At 50.2% G+C, this 18,502-nt stretch overlaps 2 protein-coding genes across 7 annotated transcripts in view; both read left to right on the forward strand.

Annotated features, from left to right (window-relative positions):
- Positions 1–4,380, forward strand: part of LOC132766801 (tropomyosin beta chain-like) — a 56,414-nt gene extending 52,034 nt beyond the window's left edge. The window contains exon 5 of the mRNA XM_067464866.1: positions 4,177–4,380. Coding sequence (XP_067320967.1) covers positions 4,177–4,380 — 204 coding nt within the window. The remainder of the gene's footprint in view (positions 1–4,176) is intronic.
- Positions 4,381–9,485: 5,105 nt separating this feature from the next.
- Positions 9,486–18,502, forward strand: part of LOC132766800 (tropomyosin beta chain) — a 57,437-nt gene continuing 48,420 nt past the window's right edge. For 3 of the 6 annotated variants that reach the window (XM_060761114.2, XM_067464716.1, XM_060761116.2), the window contains exons 1-2: positions 9,488–9,638; positions 11,169–11,294. In XM_060761114.2, coding sequence (XP_060617097.1) covers positions 9,525–9,638; positions 11,169–11,294 — 240 coding nt within the window. In that variant the 5' untranslated portion in view covers positions 9,488–9,524. Of the gene's footprint in view, positions 9,639–11,168; positions 11,295–18,502 lie in introns of all 6 variants that reach the window. The other 3 variants (XM_067464718.1, XM_067464717.1, XM_060761118.2) reach the window with 2 other exon arrangements.

The raw sequence follows: 18,502 nt of genomic DNA on the forward strand, positions 1-18,502 counted from the left end.
CCAAGGGAGTGGAAATGGTCCACATTTTCTAATGTTACACCATTAAGCTGTATTTCTGCCATTGGAGAAGGATTGGCTGGTGACTGATGGACCAGCACTTTGGTTTTCTTGATGTTTAATGACAGGCCGAGTTTCTCGTATGCTTCTGCAAAGGTGTTTAAAGTGACTTGTTGGTCTTCTGATTGCACACAGACGACGTTGTCACCGGCATACTGGAGTTCTATAACAGATGTCATTGTAACCTTGGATTGGCTGGAAGAGCACTTTGGATTCCCGATGTTCAATGGGAGACCGAGCTTCTGAACATTAGGAAGAACTTCCTGACTGTGAGAGCCGTTCAGCAGTGGAACTCCCTGCCCCGGAGTGTGGTGGAGGCTCCTTCTTTGGAAGCTTTTAAGCAGAGGCTGGATGGCCATTTGTCAGGGGTGATTTGAATGCAATATTCCTGCTTCTTGGCAGAATGGGGTTGGACTGGATGGCCCATGAGGTCTCTTCCAACTCTTTGATTCTATGATTCTATGATTCTCGTATGCTTCTGCAATGGAGTTTAGAGTGGCTTGTAGGTCTCCTTCTGATTGCGCACAGACGATGTTGTCATCGGCATACTGGAGTTCTATAACAGATGTTGTTGTAACCTTGGATTGGTTGGAAGAGCACTTTAGATTCCCAATGTTCAATGGGAGGCCGAGCTTCTCGTATGCTTCTACGGAGGTGTTTAAAGTGGCTTGTAGGTCTTCTTCTGAATGCACACAGACGACGCTGTCATCAGCATACTGGAGTTCTATAACAGATGTTGTTGTAACCATAGATTGGCTGGAAGAGCACTTTGGATTCCCGATGTTCAATGGGAGACCGAGCTTCTCGTATGCTTCTGCAAAGGTGTTTAGAGTGGCTTGTAGTTCTTCTTCTGAATGCGCACAGACGACGTTGTCATCCGCATACTGGAGTTCTATAACAGATGTTGTATCCTTGGTTTTGGCTTTCAGTCTGCTGAGGTTAAATCTGTCTGATAGATGATTCCCACTCCAGTGGGAAGCTTCCCATCAGCAAGGTGAAGTATCATAGCGATGAAGATGGAGAATAAAGTTGGGGCAGTAACACATCATTCCTGTTTGACACCTGATTCCACCTTAAATGGGTCACTTTGGGAGCTGTCCAAGACTGTTGCCATCATGTCATCATGGCAGCATGTTCACAAATTTGTTTGGACACCTGATTTTTTGGAAGATGGTCCAGAGAGCGCTGCAATTCACTGTGTCGAATGCCTTTGCAAGGTCAATGAATCATAGAATCATAGAATCATAGAATCAAAGAGTTGGAAGAGACCTCATGGGCCATCCAGTCCAACCCGCTGCCAAGAAGCAGGAATATTGCATTCAAATCACCCCTGACAAATGGCCATCCAGCCTCTGCTTAAAAGCTTCCAATGAAGGAGCCTCCACCACACTCCGGGGCAGAGAGTTCCACTGCTGAACAGCTCTCACAGTCAGGAAGTTCTTCCTCATGTTCAGATGGAATCTCCTCTCTTGTAGTTTGAAGCCATTCCTCCATTGCGTCCTAGTCTCCAAGGAAGCGGAAAACAAGCTTGCTCCCTCCTCCTCCCTGTGGCTTCCTCTCACATATTTATACATGGCTATCATATCTCCTCTCAGCCTTCTCTTCTTCAGGCTAAACATGCCCAGCTCCTTAAGCCGCTCCTCATAGGGCTTGTTCTCCAGACCCTTGATCATTTTAGTCGTCCTCCTCTGGACACCTTCCAGCTTAGAGTCAATCTCTCTCTTGAATTGTGGTGCCCAAAATTGGACACAATATTCCAGGTAAAGTGGTCTAACCAGAGCAGAATAGAGCATGGGGAGCATTACTTCCCTAGATCTAGACACTAGGCTCCTATTGATGCAGGCCAACATCCCATTGGCTTTTTTTTGCTGCCACATCACATTCCTGGCTCATGTTTAACTTGTTGTCCATGAGGACTCCAAGGTCTTTTTCACACGTCCTGCTCTCGAGCCAGGCATCGTCGCCCATTCTGTATCTTTGCATTCTGTTTTCCGTTCGGCTTTGGGAGACGGTGACTTTTGGGCATTCTGACAATGTGGCCAGTCCAGAGGAGTTGATGGCGGAGGACCATCGCTTCAGTGCTGGTGGTCATTGCTTCTTCTTCCAGCATGCTGACATTTCCCAGCCTGTCTTCCCAAGAGATTTGCAGGACTTTTTGGAGGCAGCACTGATGGAATCGTTCCAGGAGTTGAATGTGACGTCTGTAGACAGTCCACGTCTCACAGGCGTAGAGCAGGGTTGGAAGGACAATAGCTTTGTAAACAAGCATCTTGGTCTCTCTACAGATGTCCTGGTCCTCAAACACTCTCTACTTCATTCAGGAATATGCTGCACTCACAGAGCTCAGGCATATTGTATTTCAGTGTAAAATGTTGATGTCTGTAGACAGTCCACGTCTCGCAGGCATATAGCAGGTTTGGGAGGACAATAGCTTTGTAAACAAGCACCTTGGTCTCCCTATGGATGTCCTGGTCCTCAAACACTCTCTGCTTCATTCGGAAAAATGCTGCACTGTATATTGTATTTCAGTGTAAAATGTTGACATCTGTAGGCTGTCCATGTCTCAAACGTGTAGAGCAGGGTTGGGAGGACAATAGCTTTATAAACAAGCCCCTTGGTTTCCCTACGCATGTCCCGGTCCTCAAACACTCTGTGGTTCATTCGGGAAAATGCTGCACTCGCAGAGCTCAGGCGGTGTTACATTCCGGTGTAGATGTTGACTTTGGTGGAGAGGGGGCTGCCAAGGGAGCGGACATGGTCAACATTTTCTAATGTTACACCATTAAGCTGTATTTATGGAATTGGAGAGGGATTGGCTGGAAGAGCACTTTGGATTCCTGATGTTCAATGACAGGCCGAGCTTCTCATATGCTTCTGCAAAGGCGTTTAGAGTGGTTTGTAGTTCTTCTTCTGAATGCGCACAGATGACATTGTCATCAGCATACTGGAGTTGTATAACAGATGTTGTTGCAACCTTGGATTGGCTGGAAGAGCACTTTGGATTCCCGATGTTCAATGGGAGGCCGAGCTTCTCGTATACTTCTGCGAAGGTGTTTAGAGTGGCTTGTAGGTCTTCTTCTGAATGTGCACAGACAGCGCTGTCATCAGCATACTGGAGTTCTATAACAGATGTTGTTGTAACCATAGATTGGCTGGAAGAGCACTTTGGATTCCCGATGTTTTCAATGGGAGGCCAAGCTTCTCGTATACTTCTGTATCATAGCGGTGAAGATGGAGAATAAAGTTGGGGCAGTAACACATCATTCCTGTTTGACACCTGATTCCACCTTAAATGGGTCAGTTTGGCCCACAGAGCACTGGTCAATGAATGCCATGTACAGATAGGAATTCTATAGTGTAGATCAGGCCTTGGCAAACTTTGGCCCTCCAGGTGTTTTGGACTTCAACTGTTAGGAATTGTGGGAGTTGAAGTCCAAATCACCTGGGGGGCCAAAGTTTGCCCAAGCCTGTTGTTGATGCACCTTGTGAGACCTCCTGGCCTGGAGACTTGCAAGCCAGGCTGGGACAGGGAGGTCCTCTGCGGCTCCACACAAAGGCTCACCCTGCCTTGCAAAGGCATGCAGACAGAGAAGGAGAGGCCTGTGGAATGAGTGGCTTGCTCCCACTGCCTCTTGGGGGGGGGGGGGGGTCTTCCAAATGACAAGGGAAGGGAGGGGGCACGCGGTGTACACTTGCCTCTCTAGCAGGTCAAGGATTCTCTTAAGGGACTGTGGGGAAGGGGACTTGACCAGTGAGCCCACCACACTCCCTATAGCCAGGCTCTCCCTCCCTCCCTCCCTCCCTCCCTCCCTCTCTTCCCAGCAGCTGTCCCCTGGCTGTCCCCCCCCCCCCAACCTGAGCTCTGATCCAGGTGGGATTACTGCAGGAGGCTTTGTTGTAGCTTACGTTGATGCCCAAGAGCAGGTGGGTGGGTTGCAGGGGGCAAATGGGGAGCGGGCAGAGCAAGGGGGACGTCACTGGGTCAATGCTGGCAGAGCCTTTCCCTCCTGGCGGGGCCCAAGGACGCCCTTGAGAGGCCGGGGGGGGGGGCAGGGCCAGGGATGGAGGGGGCAGCTGGGAGACCACAGGCCCTATGCAGACCCTCCTCCATGGGCGCAGACAGAGCACCATGCGCAGGAGAGCCTGGCCTCTGCTCCAGGGACCCCCAAGGGCCCCACTCCTAGGATCCTGGAGCTGGAAGGGCCCCCAGAGGTCATCTATACGGCTAAAGGATTCCCAAGAGATGATGCCCACCTCACTTCCATGCCAAGATTTCCAAAGATGAAGAGCCCACCGCCCTCCAATGCTGTCATAGAATCGTAGACTAATACAATTGGAAGAGACCACATGGGTCATCCAGTCCAGCCCCCTTCTGCCATGCAGGAAAAGCACAAAGCCCTCCTGACAGACGGCCATCCAGTCTATTTCTTTACAGCTAGAAAGGGAACCCCAAGGGCCATCTAGTCCAACCCTTCAGCAATCCAGAGAGAAGCCCCTCAAAAAGGGTCTGGAGAACAAGCCCTATGAGGAGTGGCTTAAAGAGCTGGGCATGCTTCGCCTGCAGAAGAGAAGACTGAGAGGAGACATGATAAGGGCCATGGATCAATATGTGAGAGGAAGTCATAGGGAGGAGGGAGCATATGACTACACAGCTAACATACTCCCAAGTCATCTATACCGCTAACATACTCCCAAGAGATGCTGCCCACCTCACTTCCATGCCAAGACTTCCAAAGATGAAGAGCCCACTGCCCTCCAATGCTGTCATAGAATTGTGAAGTAATACAGTTGGAAGAGACCACATGCTTTAGAGCTAGAAAGGGACCTCAGGAGCCATCTAGTCCAACCCTTCAGCCATCCAGAGAGATGCTCACTGAAATGCCTTTCAATCAATCACCAAGGCCATGCATGGCTCTTGGAACTGAAAGGGGATCCCAAGGGCCATCTAGTCCAACCCCCTTCAGCCATATGGGGATGCATATGGGGAGTACCCAAGAGATGCTCATCCAAACTCTTTGCAAAGGCCTCCAAAACAGAGAGCCCACCACACTCCAAGATGGTCACAGGATAGTAGAGTCAGAAGAGTCATCCTAGTCAAGCCATCTTCTGCCATGCAGGAAAAGCACAAACCACCCACGACAGATGGCCTTTAAGCTGCCCTTGGTGATTGTTTGAAAGGCATTCCAGTGAGCATCTCTCTGGTTGGCTGAAGAGTTGGACTACAAGCACCCTTCAATGGAGAGTTCACCAATCAATCACCAAGGAATTGGAAGGAGTTCCCAATGTCCATCTAGTCCAACTTCCTCCAGCTATATGGAATGCACAACTAAAATCCTCCTGAGAGATGCCCATCCAACCTCTTTGCAAAGGCCCTCCAAAATGGAGAGACCACCACACTTCAAGGTAGTCATAAGATGAGAGGGTTGGAAGGGACCATATGGGTCATCCAGTCCAACCCCTTCTGCCATGCAGGAAAAGCACAATCAAACCTCTCCAGAGAGAGGACCATCCAGTCTGCTGCTTTAGAGCTAGAAGGGGACCTCAGGGGCCATCTAGTCCAACCCTTCAGCCATCCAGAGAGAAGCCCATTCAAGTGCCCTTCAAAGGGGAGCCCACTAATCAAACCAATCAATCTCCAAGGAACTGGAAGGGGGTCCCAAGGGCCATCTAGTCCAGCCTCTTTCAGCCATATAGAATCATAGAATCAAAGAGTTGGAAGAGACCTCATGGGCCATCCAATCCAACCCCATTCTGCCAAGAAGCAGGAATATTGCATTCAAATCACCCCTGACAAATGGCCATCCAGCCTCTGCTTAAAAGCTTCCAAAGAAGGAGCCTCCACCACACTCCGGGGCAGAGAGTTCCACTGCTGAACGGCTCTCACAGTCAGGAAGTTCTTCCTAATGTTCAGATGGAATCTCCTCTCTTGTAGTTTGAAGCCATTGTTCAAACTACAACATATGGGGATACACAGTTGAAATACCCACAAGAGATGCTCATCCAACTCTTAGCAAAGGCCTTCCAAGACGGAGAGCCCACCACCCTCCGAGGAAGTCCACATGCCACTCTTGACCAGTCAAGATGCCCCTCCTTATGGACTCTGCTTTCCAGTAGTTCACCTCATCCTAGACTTGAAAGGGATGCCAGGGGTCATCTAGTCCAGCCCCTTCCTGCCCTTCAGGAAGCCAGCGTCCGAGGCCTCTGCCCCATTCAGGCAAGGCAATGGAAGAGGGCTGTCATGTCCAGTTTTGGGAAGTGGTCTTAACCTGGATGAGACTTCAAAGAGGGGACAAAGTTGACTTGAGAGGGACATTACAGCCTCTCTCCTTACTGGAAGGTGAAAACAAGAGCTGACCAAACAAAGGCCTGAAAGTATCCTTGGAATGTGCTGCAAGGAAACCACTGATGAGGTTTTTTTTTTCCTGCAGAAGGAGTAGCAAAGGCAAACCAGCCTCAGATCCAGGGAGATTTGGGTCGAAGGACTAAAGGAAGATAGCGTGATTATTAAGAAAAGTGGGCAATACACTCGGGAAGAATGTCCAAGTGGGAAATATTAGGATTTGTCCTGAGAAGGGTGACCCAACGGGCCAGAGGTCTGGAAGCAAAGTCCACCGAGGAGTGACTGAAGGAGAAGAGGGTGTCCATCTTGGAGAAGAGAAGGTTGAGAGAAAGATGCAGGAGAGCTGTATTTCAATATTTAGAATCATAGAATCCTAGAATCAAAGAGTTGGAAGAGACCTCGTGGGCCATCCAGTCCAACCCCATTCTGCCAAGAAGCAGGAATATTGCATTCAAATCACCCTAGACAGATGGCCACCCAGCCTCTGTATAAAAGCCTCCAAAGAAGGAGCCTCCACCACAATCCGGGGCAGAGAGTTCCACTGCTGAACGGCTCTCACAGTCAGGAAGTTCTTCCTAATGTTCAGATGGAATCTCCTCTCTTGTAGTTTGAAGCCATTGTTCCATTGTGTCCTAGTCTCCAGGGAAGCAGAAAACAAGCTCGCTCCCTCCTCCTCCCTGTGGCTTCCTCTCACATATTTATACATGGCTATCATATCTCCTCTCAGCCTTCTCTTCTTCAGGCTAAACATGCCCAGCTCCTTAAGCCGCTCCTCATAGGGCTTGTTCTCCAGACCCTTGATCATTTTAGTCGCCCTCCTCTGGACACATTCCAGCTTGTCAATCTCTCTCTTGAATTGTGGTGCCCAGAATTGGACACAATATTCCAGATGTGGTTGGAAGGGGAGTGATTTTGTCATTTGGGAGTTGTAGTTGCTGGGATTTGTAGTTCATCTACAATCAAAGAGAGCTCTGAACTCCGCTAACGATGGAATTGAACCAAACTTGGCACACAGAGCTCTCATAACCAACAGAAAATACTGGGTTTGATGGGCATTGACCTTTAGTTTGGGAGTTGTAGTTCACCTACATCCACAGAGCACTGTGGACTCAAACAATGATGGATCTGGACCAAACTTGGCATGAATACTCAATATGCCCAAATGTGTACGCTTGTGGAGCTTGGGGAAAATAGAGCTTTGACAATCAGCTGTTTTTCTTTAAAATATATTCTCAAAAATAAAAAGGTTATTCCCAGAGCGTAGGAGTCCGAAATGCAAAAAGCGAGATAGCAAATAGTGTTAGAATTGAGCTAGGAAAAATATGGCACCAAAATGGAGTCGTTTGGTTAACTCGCGGATACGGGGGCCTGAGGGGTTTCCATATCCGCGGTTTAAAGAAACGCAGATTCGGTCTCCCTGGGATGCCTGGAAGGCATCCCAGGCGGGCCCGCGGCTGTCCGCGGGCCAGCGGCTGCCCGCGGCCCAGAAAAGGATAAATTCATGCATTAGATACTTGTGAGCCAGGAAATAGACACAATGTATCACTATGAAGAAGTGAAGGTTACAATTCAATTAGTCTTTATTAGTGGTTTTGTTACAATGTTTGGGCTGGGGAGAAAAGCAAAAGGAGGGAGCTCAAGGTTGCAAAGAGTCCCTGGTTGAGGCTGCTGCTGGGGCACATTTCATCAGAGTTGGCCCAACAGGGCATTCAGGAACTGCGGAACTCCTTGCAGCTGGTCAGATCAGCTGGAAAGCAGGGGTCTGGGGCAGATTCGGCACCATCAGTCCCACTTCAGAAATAAGGAGAACTACCGAGAAGAGGCATGTTGAGAGGTATCTGCACGGCACCTGAGGGCTTGAGTTGTGTTTCCACACCAGGCAGAAAGGGATGGGTTTGGATTGCCTTTGGGGGTCCCTTCCAACTACAGGATTTTAGATTTTCACCTTCAGAGGTGCTTACAGGGAGGATAGGTGGCCATCTACCAAGAGGGCTTTGGTGGTGCCTTCCTGCCTGGCAGAAAGAAAGAAAGAAAGAAGAAATAAAGAAAGGAAGAAAGGAAGGAAGGAAGGAAAGAAGAAAGAAAGAAAGAAAGAAAGAAAGGAAGGAAGGAAGGAAGGAAGGAAGGAAGGGAGGATGGAAGGAAGGAAGGAAGGAAGGAAGGAAGGAAGGAAGGAAGAAACGAAGGAAGGAAGGAAGAAATGAAGGAAGGAAGAAAGAAATGAAGGAAGGAAGAAATGAAGGAAGGAAGGAAGGAAGGAAGGAAGGATGGAAGGAAGGAAGGAAGGACAGAAAGGAAGAAAGAAACGAAGGAAGGAAGGAAGGAAGGAAGGAAAGAAGAAAGAAATGAAGGAAGGAAGGAAGGAAGGAAGGAAGGAAGGATGGAAGGAAGGAAGGAAGGAAGAAATGAAGGAAGGAAGGACAGAAGGAAAGAAGGAAAGAAGGAAGGAACGAAGGAAGGAAGGAAGGAAGGAAGGAAAGAAGGAAGGAAGGAAGGAAGGAAAGAAGGAAGGAAGAAAGGTAGAAAGGAAGGAAGAAATGAAGAAAGAAATGAAGGAAGGAAGGAAGGTAGAAAGAAATGAAGGAAGGAAGGAAGGAAGGAAGGAAAGAAGGAAGGGAGGGAGGGAAGGGGTTAGACTGGGTGGCCTTGAGGGGTCCCTCCCAGCTCTATAAACCCAATGGGGGTGGGGTGGGGGGTCTGGTAGTGGGGAAATGTGGAGGTTCTCCTCCAAGGCTGTCTGTCCCCTTCGTGGTCGGCTTCCTGGAGTGGGAGGGGACCCCCAAAGGCCATCCACCCGGGCCCCTTTTCTTCGTGGGAGGCGGGAGGAGGGGTGAGGTGTCCCCGCGTGGGCCTCCCTCCCTCCCTCTCTCCCTCCGTGCCTTCCCTCTCCTCCTCCTCCTCCCCCTTGGTGAGTCCTTCCTTCTCGGGGCTTGTCCCTACAAGGCGCGGCTGTGTCCACGGCGGCGGGGCAGGTCCCGCCCCCCGGGTTTTTAGGCTTTTCCCGCGGCCCCTCCCGGCCCACTCCTCGGCTTCTACTCCTCCTCCTCCTCTTCTTTCTCCTTCTTCCTTTCTCTGCTCCTTGGTTTGTCCGCTCCGTCGGGGCTTGCCTTCCCCTTCCTCCGCCGCCATGGAAGCCATCAAGAAGAAGATGCAGATGCTGAAGCTGGACAAGGAGAACGCCATCGACCGCGCCGAGCAAGCCGAGGCCGACAAGAAGCAGGCCGAGGACCGGTGCAAACAGGTGCCCCCACCCCAGCCCCCACCCCGGGAGGAAGGGGAGGGGGAGAGGGAAGGGTGGGTGGGTGGGTGAGTGAATTGAGGGATGGATGGGGGAGAATGAGGGAGAGAGAGAGAGAGAGAGAGAGAGAGAGAGGTAGGTAGGTAGGTAGGTAGGTAGGCAGGCAGGCAGGCAGGCAGGCAGGCAGGTTGGCAGAGGAGGAAAAAGCAGGAAGAGATAGATAGATAGATAGATAGATAGATAGATAGGTAGGTAGGTAGGTAGGTAGGTAGGTAGGTAGGCTGGCAGGCAGGCAGGCAGGTTGGCAGAGGAGGAAAAAGCAGGAAGAGATAGATAGATAGATAGATAGATAGATAGATAGATAGATAGATAGATAGATAGATACATAGATAGATAGATAGATAGATAGATAGATAGATAGATAGGTAGGTAGGTAGGCTGGCAGGCAGGCAGGCAGGCAGGCAGGTTGGCAGAGGAGGAAAAAGCAGGAAGAGATAGATAGATAGATAGATAGATAGATAGATAGATAGATAGAAGAAGAGGGAGAGAGAGATCCATGATTGATTGATTGATTGATTGATCGATGGATAGATAGATAGATAGATAGATAGATAGAGGAGGGAGAGATAAATAGAGATAAATAGAAAGGAGGGGTAGGTAGGTAGGTAGGTAGGTAGATAGAAGGAGGGAGAAGAGGGAGAAAGGAAGAGAGAATGAGATAGACAGATAGCTAGAGAGAGGGATAGAAAGATAGGAAGGAGAGATAGGTAGGTTGGTAGGTAGGTAGATAGAGGGAGAAGAGGGAGAGATAAATTGATTGATAGGAAGGATAGATAGATAGGAAGGAGGGATAGGTAGGTAGGTAGGTAGGGAAGCAAGAAGAGAGAGAGATAGGGAAATAGAGGGAAAGAGAAAAGGGAGATATAAAGAGAGAGGGGGGAGGGAGAAAAGGGAGAGAGAAAGAGAGAAAGAGATAGATAGCAAGAGAGGGATAGAAAGATAGGAAGGAGGGATGCGTGGGTTGGTTGGTAGGTAGGTAAGTAGGTAGGTAGGTAGAAAGAGGGAGAAGAGGGATAGACAGATTGATAGGAAGGATAGATAGATAGATAGATGGATAGAGGGATAGATAAATAGGAAGGAGGGATGGGTAGGTAGGTAGGGGAGGGAGAAGAGAGAGATAGATAAAGGGAGGGAGAAAAGGGAGATATAAAGAGAGAAAGAGATAGATAGATAGATAGATAGATAGATAGATAGATAGATAGATTAGATAGAGATACAAAGATAGGAGGGATAGGTAGGTAGGTAGGTAGGTAGGTAGGTAGAGGGAGAAGAGGAAGAGATAGGTAAGTAGATAGATGGAAGGAAGGAAGGAAGGGAGGAAGGAAAGGTAGATAGATGGAGAGAGAGAGGGGGATACCTTGGAAGGAGGGATATATAGGTAGGTAGTTTGATAGATGGAGGAGAGAGAGCTGGTGGGATGGGGGTCTCCGCCGTGCCCCCCACTGATCCCCCGGTTGTGTGTCCGCTTTGCAGCTGGAGGAGGAGCAGCAGGGCTTGCAGAAGAAGCTGAAGGGCACCGAGGATGAGGTGGAGAAGTACTCCGAGGCCGTCAAGGAAGCCCAGGAGAAGCTCGAGCTGGCCGAGAAGAAGGCCACCGACGTAAGAACCTGGGGGGCTGCATTGGGGGGTGGGTGGGTTCCATGCCTTCTTCAGACCTAGAACACCAAACTCCCTCCAAAGTGTGCCAAAGAGAGAGAAAGAATGAGAGCCTGGTCAAAGCTCCTCACGCTCTGCTTCCAGGGTTTCCTATGGGACCCTCTGCCCAGGGATATAATGCTTCGAAACCGCATGGAATGCCCGGTGTGAATGCCTGGGACTGGGAGGGGTTGGGTGAGTTCGGATCCCTAAAAATACCGACGAAACTCGAGCCCGAAAACAAAGGAGAGCCTAAAAGGGAACTGACGCCGCCACTGCTTGGGCCAGGGCCAGTTTGGAAGGCAAGGGAGAAGCTCAGGGTTGGGAGGAGGGACCCCTCAAGGATATCCATCCCGTCCAATCCCCTTCTGGAACAGGCAGGGAGGCACTGCCCACTCCCCACCCCCACCCCGACGGATGGCCATCCAAAAAACTGCACATTCCGTCATTCCATAGCATTGAGGAGTCAGGACCAAGTGGTGGTGCCAAGCAGCCTGAGCTCTGCGAGTGCAGCATTCTTCCCACAGTATACACCAAGCATGGGCCAACTTGGGCCCTCCCTCCAGGTGTTTTGGACTCCAACTCCCACCATTCCATAGCATTGAGGAGTCAGGGCGAACTGCAGCCTGAGCTCTCCGAGTGCAGCATTCTTCCCACAGTATACACCAAGTATAGGTCCCAAGCAGCCTGAGCTCTGTGAGTGCAGCATTCTTCTCACAGTATACACCAAGTATACTCCACAGCATACACCAAGCATGGGCCAACTTGGGCCCTCCCTCCAGGTGTTTTGGACTCCAACTCCCACCATTCCATAGCATTGAGGAGTCAGGGCGAACTGCAGCCTGAGCTCTCCGAGTGCAGCATTCTTCCCACAGTATACACCAAGTATAGGTCCCAAGCAGCCTGAGCTCTGTGAGTGCAGCATTCTTCTCACAGTATACACCAAGTATATTCCACAGTGTACACCAAGCATGGGCCAACTTGGGCCCTCCCTCCAGGTGTTTTGGACTCCAACTCCCACCATTCCATAGCATTGAGGAGTCAAGGCAAACTGCAGCCTGAGCTCTACGAGTGCAGCATTCTTCCCAAAGTATACACCAAGCATGGGCCAACTTGGGCCCCCCCTCCAGGTGTTTTGGACTCCAACTCCCACCATTCCTAACAGCCTACCGGCTGTTAGGAATGGTGGGAGTTGGAGTCCAAAACACCTGGAGGGAGGGCCCAAATTGGCCCAGGCCTGGCCTAGACACATCCCAAGAAGGAAGAGATTTCTTCATCCTTGCCTTTGGGCATTGGCTTGTTGACCTGCTTGGCTCTCATGTTGGAGTCCCAGTTCTTTTGGTGTGGAGTGATGTGATGCTCCTCCAAGAGACAAGGCTGAGATCTGGACCCCCGAATCCCCCTCCCCAATTGGGATGCCTGCAGAGAGAGGCTGGGTTTGAGGAGAAAGGTTAGGTCTCCCTTGGTGGACATCTATCAAGATAGTTTGGGTAGCATCTTCCTTCCTGCCTTGAAGAATGGGGTGGACTGGATGGCCTTTGGGGGTCCCTTCTAACTCTGGGACTCTGTGCTGGGCTGCTTCTCTCTCTCATTCTCCCTCCCTCCTTCTTTGGCCTCCCAGGCAGGCTGCAATCCTGGGCTGCCTTTGCTCATATTTGGCCATTCTCTGGGTTGAGGAGGAGGAGGAGACTGGGCAGCTGGCCCTGGCTTTAGGGAGGGGCCGCTTGCTGCTGCAAAGGAATCCTAAGAGGAGAGTGGGAGGGGGGAAAGGGGAAAGGGAGGGGGCCAGGGCCACAGCCGAGCCCCCTCCCCTTACACTCGGCTGCCCCAAATACAGTGGTTCTCAACCTTGCTAATGCCGTGACCCCTTAATGCAGTTCCATATGTTGTGGTGACCCCCAAAAGTAATATTATTTTCGTTGCTACTTGATACCTGTGATTTTACTACTGTTATGAACTGTAATGTAAATATCCGATATGAAGGATGTATTTTCATTCCCTGGACTAAATTGAGCACAAAAACCCAATATGCCCAAATGTGAATGCTAGTGGGGTTGGGGGGGGGGGGGGGGGAGTAATTTTGTAATTTGGGAGTTGTAATTGCTGGGATTTATAGTTCACCTATAATCAAAGAGCATTCTGAACTCCACTAGCGATGGATTTAAACCAAACTTAGCACGCAGAACTCCCATGACCAACAGAAAACACTGGAAGGGTTTGGTGAGCATTGACCTTGAATTTGGGAGTTGTAGTTCACCTATATCCAGAGGAGTGCTGTGGATTCATGCAACAATGGATCTGGACCAAACTTGGCACGAATACTCCATATAGATTTAAATAGTTGGAAGAGACCTCCTGGGCCATCATCCAGTCCAACCCCATTCTGCCAAGAAGCAGGAATATTGCATTCAAAGCACCCCTGACAGATGGCCATCCAGCCTCTGCTTAAAAGCTTCCAAAGAAGGAGCCTCCACCACACTCCGGGGCAGAGAGTTCCACTGCTGAACGGCTCTCACAGTCAGGAAGTTCTTCCTCATCTTCAGATGGAATCTCCTCTCTTGTAGTTTGAAGCCATTGTTCCATTGCTTCCTAGTCTCTCTCCAGGGAAGCAGAAAACAAGCTTGCTCCCTCCTCCTCCCTGTGGCTTCCTCTCACGTATTTATACATGGCTATCATATCTCCTCTCAGCCTTCTCTTCTTCAGGCTAAACATGCCCAGTTCCCTAAGCCGCTCCTCATAGGGCTTGTTCTCCAGACCCTGGATCATTTTAGTCGCCCTCCTCTGGACACATTCCAGCTTAGAGTCAATCTCTCTCTTGAATTGTGGTGCCCAGAATTGGACACAGTATTCCAGATGTGGTCTAACCAAAGCAGTCATTTTACTACTGTTATGAACTGTAATGTAAATATCCGATATGCAGGATGTATTTTCATTCACTGGACTAAATTGAGCACAAATACCCAATATGCCCAAATGTGAATGCTAGTGGGGTTGGGGGGGAGGATTGATTTTGTAATTTGGGAGTTGTAATTGCTGGGATTTATAGTTCACCTGGAACCCCCGGTGGCGCAGTGGGTTAAAGCACTGAGCTGTTGAGCTTGTTGATCGAAAGGTCGCAGGTTCGATTCCGGGGAGCAGCGTGAGCTTCCGCTGTCAGCCCTAGCTTCTGCCAACCTAGCAGTTGGAAACATGCAAATGTGAGTAGATCAATAGGTACCGCTCCGGCGGGAGGGTAACGGCGCTCCATGCAGTCATGCCGGCCATATGACCTTGGAGGTGTCTATGGACAACGCTGGTTCTTCGGCTTAGAAATGGAGATGAGCACCACACCCCAGTCAGACATGACTGGACTTAATGTCAGGGGACTACCTTTACCTTTACTATAGTTCACCTATAATCAAAGAGCATTCTGAACTCTACTAGCGATGGATTTAAACCAAACTTGGCACACAGAACTCCCATGACCAACAGAAAACACTGGAAGGGTTTGGTGAGCATTGACCTTGAGTTTGGGAGTTGTAGTTCACCTACATCCAGAGGAGTGCTGTGGATTCATGCAACGATGGATCTGGACCAAACTTGGCACGAATACTCCATATGCCCAAATATGAACACTGGTGGGGTCTTGGGGAAAATAGACCTTGACATTTGGGTAGTTGTTGGGATTTATAGTTCACCTACAGTCAAAGAGCATTCTGAACTTGACCAACAATAGAATTGGGTCTAACTCCCCACACAGAATCCCAATGATCAACAGAAAATACGATGGGTTGTTGTAGGTTTTTCCGGGCTATATGGCCATGTTCTGGAGGCAATTTTTCTCCTGATGTTTCTCCTGCATCTATGGCAAGCAAGGTCACCTCACTACTTCTGAGGATGCTTGCCATAGATGCAGGCGAAACGTCAGGAGAAAAATTGCCTCCAGAACATGGCCATATAGCCCGGAAAAACCTACAACAACCCAGTGATCCCGGCCATGAAAGCCTTCAACAATACAGAAAATACGATGTTTTCTGATGGTCTTTGGCGACCCCTTTGACACCCTCTCACAACCCCCTCAGGGGTCCCGACCCCCAGGTTGAGAAACACTGCCCAAATACCTTCCTGGCTTCAGCAGGATGGAGGCAATGAAGAGTTATCTTTAAGGGTGGCAGCATAATAATAATAATAATAATAATAATAATAATAATAGTAATAGATCTGGTCATAGCATCGAGACGGCTTTGGCCGGCTTGGTGGATGACCTCCGTAGGGAGCTGGACAGGGGGAGTGTGACTCTACTGGTTCTCTTGGACATCTCAGCGGCTTTTGATACCATCGATCATGGTATCCTTCTGGGACCGCTCTCTGGGATGGGTCTCGGGGGCATGGTTCTGTCGTGGCTCCGGTCCTTCCTGGAGGGCCGATCCCAGATGGTGAAGCTGGGAGATGCCTGCTCAGACCCCTGGCCTTTGACCTGTGGGGTCCCGCAAGGCTCTATTCCAGTGTTTCTCAACCTGGGGGTTGAGACCCGGTATGTAGAGGAGATTTTCCTGGGTGGATCGAGGTGACCACTGATGGGGAAAAGGAATGAGGCGGTCCCTAAGATATAAAAGTCCTTGACCATTTTGAGCTCTAAATGTCAGGATCAGGATCTTGTAAGAGATCCGATGTTCTCTTGGCAGCCAATGCAGTTGTTGCAGAATCGGTGTAATATGGGATCTTAGAGATGATCCCGCTAGCAGCCTGGCCGCCACATTTTGGACCATCTGAATCTTCTGGGTTGTTGACTTTGGAAGGCCGGCATATAAGGCGTTGCAATAGTCCAACCTCGTGGTGACTGTTGCGTGGATGACCGTTGCCAATGCTTCTCCCGAAAGGTCAGATGCCAATTTCCTTGCCTGGCGAAGATGGAAAAAGGCCTGCTTCCTTATGGCAGTGATCTGGGCCTCCCTCGTCAGCGATGAGTCCAACACAACCCCTTTAAGGCTTTGAACAGTGGCAGACGGAACCAGAGCTTCCCCATCGAAATCAGGCAGGGACTGGGTTAATTCTGGCGGCTGGCCGGGCCAGAGCATCTCCGTTTTTGCAGGATTCACTTTGCGTCTGCTTGCTCGCAGCCAACTCATCACTGCTTCCAAACACAGCCTAAAGTACGCAGGAATCGCGGTGGTTGTCCCAGGTTCGAGACGCAAGAGTAGCTGGGTATCATCTGCATACTGGTAGCACTCTAGGCCAAAGCTCCACACCAGTCCAGCAAGTGGTCAGACGTAGATGTTAAATAACAGGGGCGAGAGGATAGCACCCTGGGGAACTCCACAGCCAAGGCAGGAGCTTTAAGAGCTTTGGTCTGACCACTCCACCCTCTGTCTCCGGTCCCGGAGGAATGAATTGAACCATTTCAGGGCTAAACCTCGTACACCAGACAGAGCCAATCGATGAATCAGCCAGTCATGGTCCACGGTGTCAAATGCAGCTGTGAGGTCCAAGAGTACCAATAGCACTGATCCGCCTCGGTCTCACTGACAACGAATTTCGTCAGTAATAGCTACCAAGACAGTCTCTGTCCCATGACCTGAACAAAAGCCTGATTGAAAGGGGTCCAAACCTCCAGCCTCATCTAGGAATTGCTGATGTTGGGTGGCCATCTGTTGGGAGGGTTTTGATTGTGTTTTTCCTAGCATGGAGGCAGAAGGGGGCTGGACTGGATGGCCCATTTGGTGTCATCCAACTTTAATAATAATAATAATAATAATAATAATAATAATAATAATGAAGTTGGGTGGCTATCTGTTGGGAGGGCTTTGATTGTGCTTTTCCTGCATGAAGGCAGAAGGTGGTTGGACTAGATGGTCCATGCGGTTCCAGGTCAAGCTCTGTTAATTCTACAGTGTAGACATGTATTCACCAGGGTAGTATAGGATGGGATGGGATGGGAAGGGAAGAAAGGGCATGTGGTCAAGGGAAGCCAGCTGGCCAGAGGAGCCTGTCTGCCTTGTCCAGCGCTTTGGCGCCCCCATCAGGCCAAGAGGAGCCCTGCTTGTCTTGCTGACCCTCTGGCCTTGGGTCCAGCCTCCAGCCTCCTCTCTCCTCTCTGACTCCAGCAAAGAGAGGCATGGGAATGGTCAGAAAGGGTGGAAGAGCAGGAGCCAGGCTTCGTTGGCCCTCTGGGCCCCTTCCCACAATTCCTAACCCTACGCTTCCAAGTGTTTACATCTTTGGGATCGAAGGCAGCTCGCCAGAGGTCAAAAGACACCCATTGCAAACCCAAAGATCAAAATGCCATGGGATTCGAAACACAAGAAGCAGAGATCAGAAAACCCACAAAAGATGGAGAGCAAGGGCTGCCTTGGAAGAAGGTCCAGTGGAGGTGCTCTTTGCGCAGAAGAGGAGGCCGCTGCTCCACCTGGCGCATGGCTCTCCAGCCGGCACATTCTAGAGGTGGGCTTGGTTGGGTCCTAAGACTCCCTGGTGATGCAGTGGGTTAAACCGCTGACCTGCTGAACTCGCTGACCGAAAGGTTGGTGATTCGAATCCGAGGAGTGAGGTGAGCTCCTGCCCTTGGCCCCAGCTTCTGCCAACCGAGCAGTTCAAAAACATGCAAATGTGAGTAGATCAATAGGTACCGCTTCTGTGGAAAGGTAACGGTGCTTGATGCAGTCATGCTGGCCACATGATCTTGGAGGCGTCTACGGACCCATTGCCCCACCTGTCGCATGGCTCGCCCAATGGCACATACTAGAAGTGGGCTTTGTTGGGTCCTAAGACTCCCTGGTGATGCAGTGGGTTAAACCGCTGACCTGCTGAACTCGCTGACCGAAAGGTTGCTGATTCGAATCCGAGGAGTGAGGTGAGCTCCTGCCGTTGGGCCCAGCTTCTGCCAACCGAGCAGTTCAAAAACATGCAAATGTGAGTAGATCAATAGGTACCGCTTCTGTGGAAAGGTAACGGTGCTTGATGCAGTCATGCTGGCCACATGATCTTGGAGGCGTCTACGGACCCACTGCCCCACCTGGCGCGTGGCTCTCCAGCTGGCACATTCTAGAAGTGGGCTTTGTTGGGTCCTAAGACTCCCTAGTGGTGCAGTGGATTAAACTGCTGACCTGCTGAACTTCCTGACCGAAAGGTCGGTGATTTGAATCCAGGGAGTGATGTGAGCTCCCGCTGTAGGGCCCAGCTTCTGCCAACCAAGC

Source organism: Anolis sagrei, chromosome 2 (genome assembly GCF_037176765.1).
Source record: "Anolis sagrei isolate rAnoSag1 chromosome 2, rAnoSag1.mat, whole genome shotgun sequence".
NCBI lineage: Eukaryota > Metazoa > Chordata > Lepidosauria > Squamata > Dactyloidae > Anolis > Anolis sagrei.